Source organism: Haliotis asinina, chromosome 3 (assembly GCF_037392515.1).
Source record: "Haliotis asinina isolate JCU_RB_2024 chromosome 3, JCU_Hal_asi_v2, whole genome shotgun sequence".
Taxonomy (NCBI): domain Eukaryota; kingdom Metazoa; phylum Mollusca; class Gastropoda; order Lepetellida; family Haliotidae; genus Haliotis; species Haliotis asinina.
The window spans coordinates 8028345-8043034 of NC_090282.1; the positions used below are offsets into that span (position 1 = coordinate 8028345).

Here is a 14690-nt window from a genome sequence, read left to right on the forward strand (position 1 = left end):
TGGTCCAGAGACCGAGAGATCGGGATGAGGTGCTGTAGGTGGTGGACTGGTCCAGAGACCAAGAGATCGGGATGAGGTGCTGTAGGTGGTGCACTGGTCCGGAGACCTAGAGATCGGGATGAGGTGTTGTAGGTGGTGGACTGGTCCAGAGACCGAGAGATCGGGATGAGGTGCTGTAGGTGGTGGACTGGTCCAGAGACCAAGAGATCGGGATGAGGTGTTGTTGGTGGTGCACTGGTCCAGGGACCAAGAGATCGGGATGTGGTGTTGTAGATGGTGCACTGATCCGGGGACCGAGAGATCGGGATGAGATCGGGATGAGGTGCTGTAGGTGGTGCACTGGTCCGGAGACCGAGAGATCGGAATGAGATCGGGATGAGGTGTTGTAGGTGGTGGACTGGTCCGGAGACCGAGAGATCGGGATGAGGTGTTGTTGGTGGTGCACTGGTCCGGGGACCTAGAGATCGGGATGTGATGCAGTGAAAAAGTGTCAACGATTCAACACTATGTGTATTGTTATCCCTGTTATATACACATGCTCTATTAACACCTGACGAATGATTAGGAATAAGTTTCTGGTTTAAGGCTATGATATCTGGTTTAATGCACTGAATTATCGATATATGCCTACACCTGTTACTTACCCTGTCGACACAACGAATTGTATATTATACTGATCAGTGTAGCACACACAGAGGCCACCACCGCAACATCATGGCACCGGACAAACTGGTAAACATTATCTAGTAATTACAAGTTGTACTACCTAACTTATAAGTGGCAAATATTCACACATAGGTTTACTTATTAAGCAATTTACGTTCGACGTAATGTTTTATATTTGAGGTGTCGGAAGGAGCAGAATTGGGATTCGGATATTCTCTAGATGGTGGCAAACATGTGATAAAGCGCCTGCTCTGGGGAGTTTTAATCGTAACTGAGTGAGTATATTTACCATGTAACATTTACTTCAGGTTGGTTTGAGTGCGTTGGGATGAATGCTGTTTTAAACAGTATTTCAATCATTCAAAGATGTGTCGGCGCATTGCTGGAAGTGTTGCACATGCCATACATTAACCTCTTCAGTCAAACCGACGAACATGGGCATTGTGTGAGAGTTACTCCATTGTATTCGGTCCCGCCACCTGCGCTGCCGGTGATCGGAGTGTCCTAAGTCCTAAGGTGATCGGAAGCTACTCAGATAACCCTTGTGCAGTGTTAAGGAATGGGAGTTAAGGTTAACCTCAGTAGTTATCTGTGACAATTTAGTTTTGGGATACGTGTGTTTTACGTATTTCCATCATGTCCATTGTTAACTTTGTAGCCATGACCCTAAATTCGTAAAATGTTTGGGAACAATTTCCACAATAATGACAGAAAAGAGAGACCCTTGTCCCGTGTTCCCCCCCTCCCCTCTCTCCTCTATCTGCTCCCCCCCCCCCCCCCCAACCCGTGTCAAAAAGCTCTTCGATATTTAAAAATAGTTAATAAAAAATGTACTATGAGACTTGCAGCTATTAGTACTTGTAATATATAATCTGGTTGAAGTGTTATGTATTTGGTTTTTGTTTGTATTGAGATTTGTTGAGAATAAGAGCACTATAACTTACCACTATAACACATCACACATCTCTAACTATTCCGTTTTAAACCAAGTGATTTACTTCTGGTGGAAGGATTTTCCTACCACTGGTTAAAAGAGTTTGTTATTGTTAATCAGACATGTTTGTGACATACATTATACACCAATACAGTGTGAAGGTGACCATGGCGGAGACGGCTGTTTAACTGAAGTATAAGTATAATATGCAGAGTGAGTCGTTGCGTAATATACACACTGACATTTCTTATTTTGAAATGATATTTAAAGGGTTTACTATACACATTGAAGATGTCGTAGCCAATGCACGTTATTACGTCATCTCAAACTGTTCTGTAAGTGTCGTGTCCTTGTATTATCGCTACTGAAAATATTTCAAAAATATAAAAAAGCGATCATCCGACTCTATACCATTATATATATTCTTACTCTAGACATATGCTACCACAGAATCTGGCAATGAACATCTATTTTGTTATGAAGTTAAGGATTATTATGAAAAGGAACGTATAAATAACGTCTATCTACTCATGTAAACTTAATGTACTAAAAGTGTGCACTTTTTACGTTCTGAATAAAGACTGATTGATATTTACTTAATGTTTAATATTTAGACAAACTACTTATAACTCGAATACCTTTGTACATCGATGTCGAAAAGGAGGACCTGAATAGTCAAGAATATTCGGTATATAGTCTGTATTTTATTGTTGTATGTTTCCAGAGTGTTCATCTACAGCTCATACACTATCCTGGCACACCTGTGTCTGGTGGAGGGGAAACTGCCGTTCAGGTCGTCGTCAGTTGTCCTGTCTACAGAAGTAGTAAAGGTTTGTTGTGTGCTTGTATGGCCTATTTTCTTATTTGCAATAGAAATCTCTTTCTTTGAGCAGAACAGGTATATTTATGGACATATTTGTGATTACACTGATGCATTGTATGTGTTGTAGATTGTCTTGTCTGTGGCAATGTTGTTACCGGAACTGCGACGAGGTGATATCACTGTACCATCAGTGGCCAACTGCCTGCCATTCTTGGTTCCAGCTGTGCTATACTGCATCAACAATAACCTCAGTGTTTACATGCAGGTGCATATGGACCCCACCACCTACCAGGTAATGCCGACTGACAGCAATGGGATCTTTGTTGTACTCAGGCATTGACATCAAATCTATTTCTCTGTCGGCAAGACGGCACAGTGGTTTTAGGCATGCCCAGAAACTGATTTTGGGTTCAAATCCCAGATTCGCTTTGATATGTCTTGGTTTGTCTGGCTACACCTGCCAGTAAGGCCCGGTCGGTGCCATCTACGACCTTCATCATAACTTTACATGATATTACTGAAATATTATTGATATGAGCGTTAACCCACAGATACTGACCCACTGTACCTACTATATATGCGCCTGGTATTAATGTGTCGACATCAGAGGTCCTCCCCCTCTTCATCCTCTGATGATGATTATGATGGTTGAATTTTAAGAAGAAGAGGTGAAAATATAAACTGAAGGGATAAAAAGTAATCAACCATGCTTGGTAGTGTGCTAAAACGAAACAAAGAAGGAATGGATATGAAATAGTCCTTGCATTCGATGCAGGTATTGTGTCTGTGTTGTCCACAGTATTTTGGCGACGGTTTTCAGTCGTGCAACGGTTTGATAGCGTTTGTAATTTGGGGGTAAATTTTCAAATTTTCAAATGGATACTTTCTTTTGCCCGACAATATATGTGTAGTGCATTACATGTTTGCCATTTTGGTGTCATCATTGTTTTTCAGTTATCCATTTATATACTGTTACGCTCTTTGGGACCATTTTCATGCGATATTCGAGATTGAGTATTCCCTGGCTTTGATTTTTCATGTGTTTCATAGATCTTGGGCAACATGAAAGTGGCCACAACTGCAGTTCTGTACAGGATCGTCATTCAACGGTTAGTTAAATAGGATTCAGTGTTATGTTATTATTCTTTCCTAAATTCCTTATTTCTGGTTACAGACTTCAGCTTTTCATTCTCACGTGTAAACTCAAATACTGTCTGAATAGCTGTATTGAAATTTATACAATGAGTATGCCTCTTTCCATGAAAAATCTCACATTATAGGAGTTCTTCTTTTCCTCTGTTCTTTCACAGATTAAATACATATGCAAATGAGGGATTTCAGAGATCCTCGCACAGTTAAGCTGCTAGTATGTACCCTCATCATCAGCTCATGGCCCCCGAAGCTCAGAGAGCGATTAAGACTTCTTTCAGGAGGCACTACCTATTCGAGCCCGTCAAGAACATACCACACGATATGGAGACTCTCTGACACCGGAGCATTCTACATTACATGAGGTGTCAGAAGTCTGTGCTCCCAGTGATGAACAGGGACGCACTCCTGATCTGCACCAGTAAATCAGGTGGTAACCAAACACAAGGCATCGAGAACAATAGGAGTACTTGCGATGTAAGTGAGGCATTTATAAAGGAGAGGTCACCATATGTATAATGCTTTCCCTACATCTTGCCAATAACATGGCTGCCAAAAAGAAAATTCAGTGTAGATATTATGAATGAACGTCTTGGCCTTTTGGAAAGGACTAGGTCAGGTCTATTTCCAGGATTGTACAATGGCTTATTCCAAAAAGTTCCATGACGCCCTGGACATGTTCAGGGTCGTATAATGGGTGGACCTCGGGGTCAAGGCCACAGGTATGGTCAAGGTGGTAAAAGAATCAGCGTATAAAAGCTGTGTAACCTTGGCGCGCTTAAAATTGCAATGGAATTCCTTGTTTTAGAAACAAACAAACAGACAAGACATGAAGACGATTCCCGCTGGAATATAGGCCTTCTGCTCGGAAACCCTTGTAAATGAAGTAATCGCTCAGGGAGGTCATTACAATGGTATCAGGCTAACTGCCCCCGGACAACTGCCCCCCAGCCATTGTGCCCCCCGGAGAGCTGCCCCACGGGTTAATAGCCCCCCGGACAACTGCCCTCCACCCGCAACCCTCTCCCCATCATAACAAAACACACACACTAAATGTTATGATTGTTATTTTTATTTATAGCACTATATAATACCACTATACATAATCTTTAGATTCAATACGAGTATCAATTCATTTAAAAGGACCGATTGTGGGATATGACTCTTAAAAATTCCAAAATGTGCATGGGGTCATATACCTCAACAACGCGTGCAAGTCTGTTGGCACTGTCACGGTAGGTTTATCATTTGAGGGGCGGCTCCTGGCCAGTCACTATTTGGGTCATCTGTACTTCATGCAGTGCCTGTTCTTTTTGCAAGACTCCAATAAATGTCCAGATGTTGGGATGGCTAGCCTGTATGCTGGACTGCAGGTGTCGATGAAAGCCTTCAACAGCATTGTTTGTCCTTGGTATGTCTGACTCAATTCTGCCGTAAACATTCCAAAGGTCTACTCCAAAGGTCTCTATAGCGAGGGGGGCGTCTACCTCGGGCGGCCAATGTATGTATCTTCGAAGTAGTCGACTACTGGCTGGAGGAAGGTTCTGTTCAAGGATCTCAAAGGCATCGATGTCATCAGGCTGAGGGACAAAAGCAAGGCCTGCCAACATGCGACATGAGATGGAGAGCTTTAAATCTTGGGAGTACTGTTCCTGAAGTCCGGCAGCTTGAACCCTACGATAGATGTTCTGAGACATGTGGTAGAAGTAGCCCTTCACTTCTACTGCAGGAAATAATTCTCGAATAGCAGTAATGGCTGCTTGTTCGAAGTCCACAATCAAATACTCTGGATTTAGGGATGATAGCTGTGTGAAACACTGCTCATAAGTTGACTGTCTCTTGTTAGGACGAAGGCCATATACTCCGGGAAGAACACGGTCATTAGACAGAGCATGTATTGTGTACAGTTGATAACTTAAATTCAAGTTGAAATTTGCATTTTTCAGTTGTTCCTACTTGATACCAGTTTTATTTGATGTTGTATTATCGTCATTAGAAGCTTTTTTCCAGCTTTGGAAACAGTGTGAAGTTCGAACCATGAGATAGTATCGTTTTGATGTTTGTGTCGGTTTTACGAACAATTTTGCAATTGGAGATGCACCGTTGACAGGTAACGCGTAATTGTAACATACGTAAATACGTCATCCATACACTTCTTATAATTCCACATTAGTATTATTGCATTATACTAAATGTCCACTTTGGCAAAAAAAAAAGAGAAAAAAATGACGTAAGTTCTAAAGAGTTGAAGAACGGGGAAGAAATCGCCTCATTTACATAATGCACTGGTCACAGAGACATATGTTGAAAGGTTGCTTGTTCCTGCAGCCCGCTGACCAATGTGCAATGGATGTCTCTTGGTGTCCTCAGCATTGCTGGCATACTAGACAGGTAAGGTAACAATAGAATTTGCCACAGATAATAAAACTAAACTTAGTGGGAAGTGCCCGTATATGATATTTGACTGGGTGAAAATGAGAAATAGTTGGCTTGAATAATTATGGAATTCTTTCTATAGCTACCGTGTAATTTCACTTTAAGTTCTCATTTCAAGCTGGTATTGTGATGATCACGCTCTGTCTGCCCAGCTATGGTGGTATGCAGGCCCGTGGGTCGACGTGGTCCGGAGAGATGCGCCTGACTGTGGCAGGTCTGATTATGATGTTCATTTATTGTTGTATATCAGGCTTAGCAGGCGTCTACACCGAATACATATTAAAGAGACACTATCAGGTAGGAAGATGACCCAATTCGCTTGATTGTCACATCTTAAGACATCTTCTGTCACCTATGATAGAAGATCTGTCCTGTTAATATGTCCTTTGAAATGACTGAACTACTTCATACAAAGTATTTCAATGTTCTTGTAATTAAAGTTGACAAAAGTCGACTCTTGTTCATTATTATTCAAAGTGGTACGTTTCCAATTCTTGAAATTCCAAGATGTATAAGTTGAAATTTCGAGACATATGTTAAAATTTCAAGAAACGTAAATTGAAATGTCAACAGAGTTGGTGCACTCAACAACGTACAATAAGTTGGTATCTTTCCGTAACTATAATGAACACCTTGCATCAGTTATATTTTGATAAATCGCTAATATGTAACGAAACTGCAGTGCTATGCAAATGTGCAGCATAAATATTATTATTCGTGCGCTTCCCAGACATCCCTGAATGTCCAGAACACCTTGCTGTATACATTCGGTATTGTCCTCAACGGTGGAATGTGGACCGTGCAGGAAGCATGGGGCGGCAAGGAAGAAGGTATTGTAATCTCAGAGAAAAACAGCCATTAAATTCTCCTGAACGGGTGGAATAAGGTGGAATAAACATTAGGATAGGTTACCAATAAGAATATTATCTGACCTCACACATAAACGTCGTTTTCTGATTGGCTGAACGCTCTTCTGATATTTTCAATGCACCTGCTTACAAGCAAGTAATATTTTATATTTTCGCCACTAGGAACTGCGAACTCATTTGGTTCTTCGTGGTAGTAATACTTCATCTCGAATAACATTGAATCACGTATCATGCTCGGGAATTAACGACGTTGTACGAATGTATTTCGATGCAAGGGAGGTAACTCTATATTTGTTTTTCTTGCCTGCAAAATCTAGCGGTGGCTACGAAAGGTTTTGTACTGACGTTTCAGTCGATTCAAAATGAACAATGAGGTGTTGTGTAAAATGAATAAGTTGTTCACTGGTCCCTTGGGGCCCATGGGTTGATGTACCCTCGATGTTTATGTTCCACTTGTCCATCAGTTTCTATTAGTTTGAAGCCTTCGGGCACATAAACAAACGTCGAGGGTACATCAACCTATGTTCCCCAAGTGACCAGTGAATAAGTTATAAAGTACCTTGTCACCCACAAGGGCCACACACGTGCTTTATCGACTTGCAGTTGGAATGCAGTGTTTCCTCACATAATGAACGCATTTGAATGACAATGTACGCGGGTTTGATCCCATGCATACATCCTCCAAATAAAAAAACCCCAGGTATATGAAATATCAGTGTCATTGAAAAATGACTGGCAGAGTTTGGCAGTGACAATTTCTGATCAGAAACATAAAGCCCAAGCACATCCGAAGCAAATGGCGTTTAGAACGTAGAATCACGTGTTGTCTCGGACAATGTTTTAAGACAGGTTCATGACTTCCACGTCGTCCCAGTCAAGTAGCATGAAAGACTTAGTGTTGGGTCTGTTATGACGTGGATTATCCTTGTTCTATCATCACCACCACACAATAGCTGTTCGTAATAATTTGTTTTTCCTTGTAGTGCTTATGCATGTATGGGGTGATTTATGAAGGTTTATGCCTAATATTTGGAGCAGACATCTCACATCAAAGAACAATGTAAGAAAATGCCTTTTGTTACGAGAAATTGTGTTCTGATACAGTGCAGAATGTATTCGTATAACTCTTATAACCAACAGGCGGATAATATAAGCTTCAGTTTCTATTAGTTTGAAGTGTTGAAGAGTCTTTGGCGTTTGTTTCAAGGAAGAAGAACTTGATGGAATATTGTCGCCATTGGTTGTAACGATACACACTTGTGCATGGTAGTATACTCGGAATAATACAATGGCAGATATCTTGACTTTTAATTAGTAGAGGCTACACACATAAAAGGTGAATTAGATGTATAATCTGACCATTCTGATGAGTACCTCTGTACAATGAGACGGTATCTGTGGTCTGATTGGTGGAAAGACAATGCGTTTGAAGACAATGAAGTGGATTCTGCGACACTCCAACCATTCCCTGCTGCCAGGTACATGGGACATTAGTGTCTCCTTGGTAATCTTTATGTAAGACGATAGATATTTTTACATTGAACCCCGGACAAGTCGAAGTATTGCTTTCTGTAACATCGACACAACAATGTTTGGATGTATGTGTGTTCCTATTTAAGGCGACATTAGACATTGTCTTCCTTATATATAATTCACTAGTACGCATCTTAATACAGTAAACCGAAGTGGCTATATAACATGGCTGGGTATGTTAATGTATCTAAACAATAATATTCGATCAGAATAGTGGGTATCAAGTGATTGTATCAACAATATATTCATAGTTATATTTAGATTGTAGACACCACGACGTGTTTGCATGATTCAAAGCCAGCTGGCAAACTGTGATTATGTCTTTTCCTTGTGGTACCTGCGTCGTACTGGTATCCCAGGGCTGGTGCAATGTTACAGAATTGCTTGAATAATTAAAAAAATTTAAAAAACCCACATTTATTATCCCTTTCTTTTCCTTTACAGGTGGACGTGTGGATTTGTTCGAAGGTTTCACATTCAAGACGTGGGCAGTAGTCATGTCCTCGGTAAGAGTGATGCAATGTCGTTGATAGTAACGGTCGAACCTCCTTGCTGTGAGTTTGGTATTAAATGTGTTCAGTATTTGTAACGTACAACTTTATAGACATAGTAATAAGGGCGTATCTTTTCCCAGGCCTTCAACGGGCTGATAATGTCTGTCATCATGAAGCATGACAGTAACATCACACGCCTCTTCATCATCTCCTGTGCCATGTTGGTGACGACCCTGCTTTCCGTCGCCATCTTCCAGTTGACCCTCAACATGTATTTTGTCCTTGCGTTTATCTTGATCATAGTGGCCCTGTACATGTACCACAGATGTTAGTGAGTTTAGTCTTACGTTGCACTTGCACTCAGCAATTTTCCAGCTATATGGCTGCGGTCTGACAACACAATCCGACCCCCGTTAGTCGTCTCTTACTACAGGAATGAGTATTGAAGATCAATTTATGATCTTCATGAAACGTGTCACAGGGGACGTCTTTTTACCCGAAGGAGCTGAGTTCGAATAATCCTTGTATACAGTTTTAAAATGTAATAAAAAGGTAAACACGACTAAATATCGAGGGCTCTCACAGGAGATCCAGTGTCTTCGTTTCTGTGATTTCACCGACATTGGAAGACTTTTCAATGACGACAGCAGATGGTGTGTGCTATCGTGCAGCTGGGTAGGATCTGATTATCACTTGACCACTGACCTTCCGAATACCATTTTGTGGGGTCTCTCTAATCAACATTACCCATTCATGCTAAACCAACAGCTATTGTCTTTTGTTACACATAACTTGTCGCCACTTTTATCGGTGTGTGGAACTACCGTACCTTACATATTTATGATGTAAAATGAATATGCATATCAACACCAGATAACAGTAATATAAATAATTTATTTACCCTCCCGAGGCAGAAGAGTTGGGAAACAACACAAACAATTACAACTTGGTTATGAATCCACATCAGTGTCAGGTAATGCTAAATATTCATTTCAATTCGGTCCTTAGTCATTTTGATCATGTCATACTTTAGTTTGTAGTTTGGTCTGCAGGATGACAGCTTGCACAACACAGGGTCCTATTCTGACAGTTTGTCCAGATAAACTTATTATACTCCTGATAACAGTAATGTACTAGCATTGTATACACCATTATGCATAGATGCACCAGGTAACAATAATATACATACAAACATACACCTACAGAATACATACACGAGTTATCAGTAACGTATATGCATATATCCACCAGATAACTGTAATGCATGTTCACATGTAATAATGATAATAATAATAATAGTCCATTTTCGTGCTCGAATCGCCAAAACCATCTAATTTTATTATTACCCCGGATACCCCAAGCTGCTAGTGAGGGACAAGAAAGGAAATACTCACACATGATCTTTCAAGGCGAGTTAATAAGACAGTTTACAGTATTCCACCGGGTACCCATTGTTCTGCAAGGTGTACAGGGGCAAATTTGAACAAACTCACTTGCATAAGGTGAAACCACATGTATATATCACGTGTACTTTGTTTTAGGACAGGACTGAAGTCCTACAACCTCTCAGGAGTCAGGCTGCTGACCACGGCCGCCCATCCAATGACTCGCCTCGCTCTATTTTTATCTAATTTCAAAATTAATGATTTGTGACCTAAACGCTATGCACAGGACCACACAGCACCACGAAACTACCAGGTAACAGTAATCTACATGAACGTGTACACCAGGTAACGGCACTGTACATACATACACCAGGTAACGGCACTGTACATACACCAGGTAACGGCACTGTACATACATACACCAGGTAACGGCACTGTACACACATACACCAGGAAACGGCACTGTACATACATACACCAGGAAACGGCACTGTACATACATACACCAGGTAACGGCACTGTACATACATACACCAGGTAACGGCACTGTACATACATACACCAGGTAAGGGCACTGTACATACACCAGGAAACGGCACTGTACATACATACACCAGGTAACGGCACTGTACATACATACACCAGGTAACGGCACTGTACATACATACACCAGGTAACGGCACTGTACATACATACACCAGGTAACGGCACTGTACATACATACACCAGGAAACGGCACTGTACATACATACACCAGGAAACGGCACTGTACATACATACACCAGGTAACGGCACTGTACATACATACACCAGGTAACGGCACTTCACATACATACACCAGGTAACGGCACTTCACATACATACACCAGGTAACGGCACTGTACATACATACACCAGGTAACGGCACTGTACATACATACACCAGGAAACGGCACTGTACATACATACACCAGGTAACGGCACTGTACATACATACACCAGGTAACGGCACTGTACATACATACACCAGGTAACGGCACTGTACATACATACACCTGGTAACGGCACTGTACATACATACACCAGGAAACGGCACTGTACATACATACACCAGGTAACGGCACTGTACATACATACACCAGGTAACGGCACTTCACATACATACACCAGGTAACGGCACTTCACATACATACACCAGGTAACGGCACTGTACATACATACACCAGGAAACGGCACTGTACATACATACACCAGGTAACGGCACTGTACATACATACACCAGGTAACGGCACTGTACATACATACACCAGGTAACGGCACTGTACATACATACACCAGGTAACGGCACTGTACATACATACACCAGGTAACGGAAACACACATGCATGCATAGACCTGGTTACAGTAATATAAATGAATACACACCAGGTAAAAGTGATGTACATGAACATATACACCACATAACGGATATACATGTATAACTTCTTTGAATGACACTTTACACGTTGGGGGGGGGGGGGGGGGGGGCGTGAGGGGGTGTACAATGTAGAACAAACTTTATAGATAACAACGTCAATGAGTGCCACGTTTCCATTACATCGCGGCGACTTTACTTAGACAATACCTATCTTCGGGCTCAGGGAACATAAACAAACATCGAGAGTACCTCAACCCATGGTCCTTTCATGACCAGTTAACAACTTATAATATACGTCAGGTAACAGCAATGTACATGCATGTGTTCCCTTATGTGTGAGATGTACTGGTTCATCTGTCTGATCAAATAATGAACTGTCGCCGCAAGACACCAAACTTGATAAGTTCTACGTTCAGTTTTGGAACGACAATAAAATAACTAACTCGCTTTCGACCCTTACTATCTGATAATATCCGTGAAAACAACAAAATAAAAAAAACCCCAAAATCATGTAGATATTTGAGTCAAAGGTAAAGTGTCAACTATTTCAAATTTCACCTCCTGAATGCGCATATTGTTCAGCTGCAAAACTTCGATGACTCCCCATGGGTGGTACTCTCTGTGTACGAAGGGGTAGCTGCTGGCGAGGTGATCACACGGTACCCACACAATTGCTTCTTCAGGGACGCCACGTTCATGTCTGTGGTCATACTTGTTAGTTTTACACACACTCAGATTGTAGTTCTGTTCAAGCACTTGCAGCGTTTTTAGGGGAGATGGTAACATCATCCCCATAAAGGGGCGCGTCGTCAAGGGAAACACATCATCTTTAGCGTACACAAACTGAGGGTATCTGGGATCGGAGTCCCAAACATGGCTATCGTTTTCTTGATGGAAACTAATATCAATAAAGGGCCATTTCCACGGAATTTCAGGATTAGTACTCTTGGATGTCCCCAGGTAAAACTTCCACCTCAGCCTGGCATTGATATCTAGGTAAAAAAAAGGTTCCAGTGATGATAAAATGGGGAATAGCTTGTTTTTATCCTTCTCGTTGATTAAGACGTCCATGTCGTCATCCCATGGTATGACGGAATGATGACGGTATGATCCGAGTAGAGATCCGCAGTAAAGCCAATATTTCACCCTTCCTTGTAACAACTGATTGAACACATTTAGGAGCAACCGAGCTGTCATTTTATCTTCTTCTGTCATACTTTGTTGAAACTTTGTCAACTTAGAATTTCGTAGCCTGTCTCCCGGTGGAGTAAGTTTCGCCAATATATTTTTGTTTACATGAATGAAATCATCCGTTTTCACAAATTCAGCTGGGATTTGGTCACGCATGTCATAAAAGTTCACATTCGGCACTGAACCTGATGCACATTGTCTGTATCTGGTCGTTCCACAAGGCAATGGATGCTCGGATGTCGCCAGGTTGTGACAATGTCGTAGAGCCAGTGTCAAAATCGCTAAAACCACTAATACTGCTACTCCACAAGGCACTCTTTTCACAAATACCTTATGCATCGCACCAAATAAAACTGTTCTTGCTGACAATGTGACTGTATCACTACATCTGAAAATTATTCGTGAGATGGCCTGACATTTTAAGCTTGGTTTAGCGTCCACGTCACGAAGATGACCTGTCTAAGTATCCCTATGGTCGAATATGCTACAGGAGGCTATAGCATTCAGCAAGGCCATCTCTGTCCGCTTTGCGCCACGTGAGTGCTCGTTCATATAATCGGCTTCTTTTAAAAAGAAATAACAAGTGAAAAGCTTAATGGTGGCCATTCACTTGATATATATGAAAGCATATTAAACAGAAACAGATTATATATACAGACACCGTGTCCATTGGCCACAGCATGCATAAACGTATACAAACAACATGATATATGTTTCTGTAAACCTTTTAAACATAGAGGCACATTTGCGGTAAATCAGTTCGCTACAGTTCTAGGGCATTGAGGAAGTGTAACGTGTATTTTGGACTATGTATACACTTTCGTAGTAAAATACTGATTCTTGTACTTTTTGTTGGGTTGAGTCCCATCCGGGATTCGAACCAACACCGCACATAGTCGCCAGGGTCATGCACCTAATCGCCAGCACACAAAGTCAGTCACCTAACCCACTCAGCCACACTGAGAAAATGCCACCGAAATTGTCTCAAATATCGTTCTTAATTTGGCAGTTGTTTCGAAGAATATTATAATACCATCAAATAAAGGCTAATACATTTATGAAATAATATAACATAATTGGTATTGCCATATGACAATAGGTGGGTACTTATCCCTATAATACAAAGTCAGACACAAAAATAACATATTTCTTTCAGTAACTAACCAGAGACCATATACCGATACATGGTCTCTGAACTAACCCTTACAAGCCCTATACTACATATACTGGACAAAAATAGTTAGGGATATATGTAAATTTTGAAATTATTAATAATGACCTTTTTATGTATTGCCGCACTGATAAAATATCAATCGAAATGTCACATCCCTAACTTATTTTGTCCAATATATGTTGAAATTACAAAACAAGTAAGGAATTTCATGTTTTTTGTTGTAGTGTTATGTGTTGATCCACCTGATTATTCTATGATGCTTTGCGCGTGGTGTGCGCCTCTGAGTGTGTGAGGACGTTTGTGTTTGTGTATTTGTGAGTGAGTAATTAGGCCTTAGTACTCCGAAGGTGAACGTTTATCTGATAACTTTTCCCTTTAAGGACTACTTTCCCCACGCACTTCCTTCTAAGAAGATTAATGTTTGTGGTTTAAAGCACGTACTTAAGCTCACATAACACGCTGGGTTTTTCACATTTATCCGCTCTTCCGAACGCCATGCATGTACAACCACCAACGGTGAGTGGTAGAAAGAATGTATGCGGACTGACCTGACCATTCTCACGATAGATCTAATATGAAAAAGGAAAGTGAAGCCCTCACTAGACGCTTATATATAAATAAATAGCTGAATCAAACACAA

General features: G+C 41.1%; 1 protein-coding gene across 1 annotated transcript; it reads left to right on the forward strand.

Moving 5' to 3' along the window:
* Window positions 1-714: 714 nt before the first annotated feature.
* On the forward strand, window positions 715-9236 carry LOC137277322 (probable UDP-sugar transporter protein SLC35A4). Its single transcript, XM_067809005.1, has 10 exons — window positions 715-732; window positions 847-941; window positions 2325-2430; window positions 2551-2715; window positions 3474-3532; window positions 5901-5963; window positions 6161-6305; window positions 6739-6838; window positions 8855-8916; window positions 9045-9236. The coding sequence occupies exons 1-10, from the start codon at window positions 715-717 to the stop codon at window positions 9234-9236; spliced, it is 1005 nt and encodes a 334-aa protein (XP_067665106.1).
* Window positions 9237-14690: the final 5454 nt, after the last annotated feature.

Excerpts from the sequence above, each read along its gene's own strand:
- LOC137277322 (XM_067809005.1), top strand. Across the intron at positions 942-2,324 it reads GGAGTTTTAATCGTAACTGA|AGTGTTCATCTACAGCTCAT; the intron begins GTGAGTATATTT and ends GTATGTTTCCAG. Across the intron at positions 5,964-6,160 it reads ATTGCTGGCATACTAGACAG|CTATGGTGGTATGCAGGCCC; the intron begins GTAAGGTAACAA and ends CTGTCTGCCCAG.